Source organism: Physeter macrocephalus, chromosome 12, assembly GCF_002837175.3.
Source record: "Physeter macrocephalus isolate SW-GA chromosome 12, ASM283717v5, whole genome shotgun sequence".
NCBI classification, from domain to species: Eukaryota; Metazoa; Chordata; class Mammalia; order Artiodactyla; family Physeteridae; genus Physeter; species Physeter macrocephalus.
The window spans coordinates 83559882-83565713 of NC_041225.1; the positions used below are offsets into that span (position 1 = coordinate 83559882).

Here is a 5832-nt window from a genome sequence, read left to right on the forward strand (position 1 = left end):
CACTTTGTTATAAAGCAGAAACTAACACACCATTGTAAACCAATTATACTCCAATAAAGATGTTTAAAAAAAAAAAAAAAGATGAGGAAGCAAAACTCGGATTCCTGGGAGTAAATGTTCCAGACAGATGGAACAAAACGTGCAAAGGCCCTGAGCAAAGAACAGTGAAGAAGCCAGAGTAGCCGGAGCTGACAGGTGAGAGGAACGAGAGTTACAAGTGAAGGCAAAGAGGTAACAGAGGTCTGACCCTGTGGGACCAGGTAGGTCCCTGTAACTCATGTGGCTTTTATACTGTATGAGATAAGAAGCTACAGCTGGGTTTGGTCTGCATTGGGATTTAACCGGGGCGCTCTGACAAACACTTGTTAGGAGGCTTTCAAAAGATTCCGGGGGGTGGATTAAATGAGGGTAGTAGTAGCAGAGTTGATGAGAAGTTATTTAATTCTGTATATATTTTAAAGGTACAGCTGAAAAGATTTTCCTCTCAGTTGGATATGGGAAGGAAAGAAGAGTCAGGATGACTCCAATAGCGCTGACCTTAGTAGAGAGACGGATGGTGGTTCCATTCACTGAGATGGCCTGTGGGCAGCAGGTTGGTGGGGGCGGAGATCTGTTCTGAACGTGTTGACTTTCAGATTATTAGGCATCAAGTAGAGAATTAAATGCGTGAGTCTGGGGGTTGAGAGAGAGTTGGGCTGGACATACACATTTGGGAATGTTTAGAGTCGAGACTGTATTTAAAGCCATAACACGGGGGGTGAAATCGCTAAAAGAGCTAAGTGTAGACAGAAAAGAGGAAAGGTCCAAGGACTAAGGTCTAGGACCATCCACATTTCGAGGCCGGGGAAGTGAAAGGGAGAAGGCTGGTCAGATGATGGAAACAAACAGGCAAACGTGTGTGTCCCGGAGGCTCACTGAGGGCCACAACGGTGTCAAATGCTGCTGTTTTGTCAAATAAGAGGAGGTCTGAGAAATGGCCTTTGCATTTAGTGTTGTAACAGTCATTAGATTTGTTAAGGGCAGTTTCAGTAGTGTCTTTGGGCTAAGCCTGATCTCCAGAACATCAGTGACAGCCATCCACTGGATGGATCTGTTGGGACCCAGAGCATCCTTGTCAATGCCTTTCGAGGTATGGTCAGCATCCGAGACAACAATGTTTTGAATGAATGGGATGGAATCTTGGACTACGAGAATGTAAGATGTGGAACACGTTCATTACAAATGCCAAAGAAAGCCTTGCCTGCTCCAACATTTTGCCTTATGCTTTTCCAGAGGGAAGAGGACCCTGTCTACATAGACATTCTCTAGCTTTAGGATCTTGAGGGAATACATCTCTTTAGATAAGGGACCAGCTTTCTTGCATTTGCAGTGACTTCTTTTTGAGCCAGTGACCGCAGTAGGAACTTCTGTGATCTCTAGGGATCCTATATCCCTTTGTGTTCCTCTCCTGTGTTGACTTCACAGGGCTCCTGAAGGCCTCTGAAATAAGAGAGCCATTTCAAGAACCCAGATTTCTTAGAACTGGTATGCGCTATGGAGGTCTTTTGCCTTGATCTCAGATTTTAATCAGTTTATTTCAAAAGCAGGAGAATAATTTATTTTCACTCTTAGAAACCTCGCTTCCACTTGCCCAGATGGTTGGGTATGGTGAGGTATGACCTGGCAGAAAGAGGCAGGATTGGGAAGGGACACCTCCCTGATAGAAAAGCTCTATAACCAGAGATATGGCTCAGCCTTTGTGCACCTCAGTTTCCTCATCTGCAAAGCAGAATCAACAGCTGCCTTTCCTACCGGAAAGGACTCTGAGAAGATTAAATGAAGGAAAAGCCCACATTCCTTACTCCCTGGATGGGCTTCTGCTGTCCAGCCCCTGATGTTTGGAAGCTCCCCTCCTACTTCCACACTGGACATCTCAGGACAGACCCCGCAAACACAGGCTTTCTCTCTGCTCCTGCCTGGACCTCCCTTGCTCTCCTTCCCAAACACCATCCCCCTCACTCTGCACCTGACCTGCTCCTGATTTCCTTGAGGACTCAGCTCCTGAATCCTCCTCAAAGGGGTGCAGTCCAGGGATCTCCAACTCTGTTTTAAGCCATAGAGACTTTTCTTCCAACGAAAGATTTCACAAAATGTCACTCTATGGAATGGAAGTCAGAACTGCTCTGGCTGGAGGAGGCAGATGGGCTCAGTCAGGCTCAGCTGGAGAACCTCGGCTTTACTGCAAAACTCAGAGAGGCTGAAGGTCAGGTCCAGGGCCACTTCAGGAGTGGTCAGTGGCAGACCCAGAGCCAGGATCTGAGTCTAGAGGTCCGGACCGAGGCTCCTCCTCACCCTGTACATCCAGAGATGTATCTATCTCACACACTGGCTTCACAAGCAGGCAGTATCTTGTCTCCTCCTTTCATGGCATCCCCGTGGGAGAGGGTCTACTTTTCCTGCTTTACAGATGGGGAAGCTGAGGGTCATGGAGGCAGCTGAGGACCACGAACAGGACCTTAAATTCAGCTTTGTTTCTGGGGCTGACGCCCTACCCCTCCAGTCCCACCAGCCTGTTAAGGGTATGCAGAGTGCCCCGGGGGATACCTTCCCGTGGTGCCTGCAGCAGTGACAGTGCCACGGGCCCTCGGGGGCAGCAGGGCCCTGTGTGCTTTGCCAGTCCTGCTGCTGGCGCTTTGCTCTGGCGCCCAGGGCCGCGCTATGCCGGATGCTCAATGCCACGGTCTGAAGGACCAGCTATATGTGAAGCAGCACTGATGGCAAGTAGGAGGTCACTATATTGTGACTGAAGGAATGACAGGGTTCTGCTGTGTTGCTTTAAGGCCCTTCTGGTGGCTAAGCTGTTTAGCAAGATGGCCTGTGTCCTAGCCAAGATGGATGAAGCTGTCCAACTTTGGATGATATTAGTAAAGCCCTGGACCACCAGGTAAGTGAAACCAGTTCACTGTGGTCCCCTCCTAGTTTGGTGTTTTCCAACTCTACATCCTGACCTCCTAGGATGGTGCTGTATACGCAGGGGAATTCAGTTCATACTTGTTCTTCATGTACATGAAATTCTATCACCGTGCAAAGGTCTCCGAGTCCAGTCCATGGCCCATTTAAATTACATCACATGAATGAAAATGGACCAATGAAAACCCCATACAATGACATAATGTTAGTTTATTCCAAAAGTGTGTGGGTTACATGTTAGTGAATATAAGTCGTTGAATATAAATATTAGAGTGAACTAATAGAGTATTTTTATCCTCATGGCTTCTCTCCTCCCCTGCACACCCTTTACACACATACACACATATTATCTTTAGTTTAAAATGAACCCAGACTGCTGAAACTCTCTCCCTCCCAGCCTCTTAAATGACAAGGGCTGTCAAATAAATTAAAAAGCAGCAGGAGGTCGTTGGCCAATCATTGAAATCTGGCATCATTTGCTTAAATAACCCTCCCAGGACGTTTGGGCCAAATGAATGTCCATTTCAGGTGGGCTGCTGATTCTTGGGAAAAAAAAAATGCATTTTGGGTCACATAAAAGTAAAACAATTTGTCAATTTTTTTAAAGAGAGGTAGAAAGTATTCCCCTCATCTGATTTATAACAAGTAAAAGCATGATATAAATGAAACACATAATTTTAGAGATGCGAAAAGCACTGGAGGCTGGAAGTGTTGAGAATTTAAGGGTAAAAGGAGTACAGCGTTACAGGGACACACGGGCTCACACACAGATTTTTTTGGAGTCATGTCATCACCTTGTGGTCAGACAGGATATTGCTGCTATAGACAAAACTCAAGGGCAAGTTCATGGCTATTTTTGTGCACTGGACTAGGTTTCTTGCTCTTCTTCCTTGCTGCACCACCTCTATCTGCTGTCTCACCGTTTTGAAATGCCACCTCTTCCAGGCTTTAAAGCATTAACCATCCACTCGAGGCCTGACCTACACTGTTTTACCCAGCCGGGTCAAGAACGTAGCCCAGTATGGAGTGCCCATCAAGGACGTGTGCCGACAGGTCCCCACCTACTTTGCCCAAGAGCAAAAAGAAGGTGTGTTAAGAACTTAACTAGAAACTCAAGACCATGGTTGAGGCAAATGGTGCAGTATGATTTTTAGGTGCTTAGAAAATTCTAATGACAGTTTTCAGGTCAATTCTATTTCTTTGCTACTGGGTATAAAAATAATGAGCCCTGGGCTTCCCTGGTGGCGCAGTGGTTGAGAGTCCGCCTGCCGATGCAAGGGACACGGGTTCGTGCCCCGGTCCGGGAAGATCCCACATGCCGCGGAGCGGCTGGGCCCGTGAGCCATGGCCGCTGAGCCTGCGCGTCCGGAGCCTGTGCTCCGCAACGGGAGGGGCCACAACAGTGAGAGGCCCGCGTACGAAAAAGAAAAAAAGAAAAAAAGAGCCCTGAAATGCATTTCCCCCTGGTGGCAGCGAAGATTTCCTGATACCAGGGATCACTGAGAACAGACAGCAGAGTTAACTTGGCTTTACCAGAAGGTTGAGGACAGTCATTTCACCATCGGGATTTGACAGCTGGTGATACTCTCACCTGACCCAAAGTTTCATCCTCCCCTCCCCTCCCCCTGCCCAAGCAGCACTGTGCCTGGCATCCCCCATAGGAGGCCCACTTCTTTGGGGTTCTCAGTCCTCCTCTTTCTCTGGCTGTCCAGATGCTGGAAGGCAGGACCCTGATAGTTATAGACCACATGCTGCGAAAGGAACGGCTCAGTGGCTGGCATCCCTGCTGGAGGATCAATGGTGATGGGCTTGGAAAGCTACCAGATAAGACTGCAAAATCTGCCTGCTGCTCCAGATAGAGTCAGTAACCACTACCCATTAAGCTGTTGCCTGTCACTTACATCTTAGCATAAACTAACCCAATGAACAAGGCTTCTTCATAACAGGAGCTTCCAGCAGGAAAACATAGAGAACTTGAGAGGCTGGGGGGTTAAAGAGGATGATTAAAGAGCAATACAAGAAATAAGAAAAGGCATATGGAGCCAGTTAGTGCAGCACTGATGAGATCTTCCATTTTGTTCCCAAGTCTCTGGCTAGTAAAGTTGTCTTGAACATCACATCTAATTTAGGTGCAACTCACAATATATCCACTCTACTTAGGGGTCTTAGAGCGATTAAGTGATCTTTTAAATAAAATGCTTCTCTTTCTTCTTAAAGGTACTGCACTGGCTATTGACCCCAATTCCTGTTTCAAAGTCCAAATTCTGTCCTTCCTGAGACTCTCCATCTGTGGGGAGTTCCCTGGGCTCTGAACCTCCAGGTCCGCCACGTGGAGAGCGGACCTGCCTGGATGGGGCCGCTGACCTGAACCCAGAGCTCAGGGACCCAGCCCACCTCTGCCGATGGGAAGCTGCTCATTTTGGACCTCCACCTTCTACTTTTTGACCTAAGATCCAGCTCTGTAACCTAAAAACTGGGTACACTTTCTCCCTCTGGATTAGAACAATAAAGTTTCTTGCCTCCCTGGTCTAGCAGATGAGCCCTCCCTGCCTGCACTGTCCTCTCTCGAGTTACTGGGTTCCCATCCATGTGCTGTCCACGCCATCACACACCAACATGGTGCAATGGAGGATGGGTCTCTCCTAGAATGTTTCATTTTCAAGGACCTCTCTTTAGGGTGGCCCTTGAAGAATCCCTTCCGAATTTGGGCCGTAAATAAATAAATAACAAAAAGACACTAGCCACAGCACAGACTTAAGCTTTCAGGTCTGAGGTCACATCTCTGTCGCCTGCAAATTGATGCTGAGTTCTATGGAGGCCTATTCACTCTGGCCCAGCCTGCACCATGCAAATCCCTGAGAGAGAGCCAAGCGTATGAGCAAG

The 5832-nt window shown here is 47.7% G+C and overlaps 1 protein-coding gene across 1 annotated transcript; it reads left to right on the forward strand.

The window, feature by feature from the left end:
• The first annotated feature begins 517 nt into the window (after positions 1–517).
• Positions 518–5261, forward strand: LOC102989076 (gastrokine-3-like). Its single transcript, XM_024133512.1, is given in 6 exon segments — positions 518–592; positions 1060–1194; positions 2820–2880; positions 2883–2923; positions 3895–4036; positions 5167–5261. Coding segments are annotated over 6 exon segments (549 nt in total).
• Positions 5262–5832: the final 571 nt, after the last annotated feature.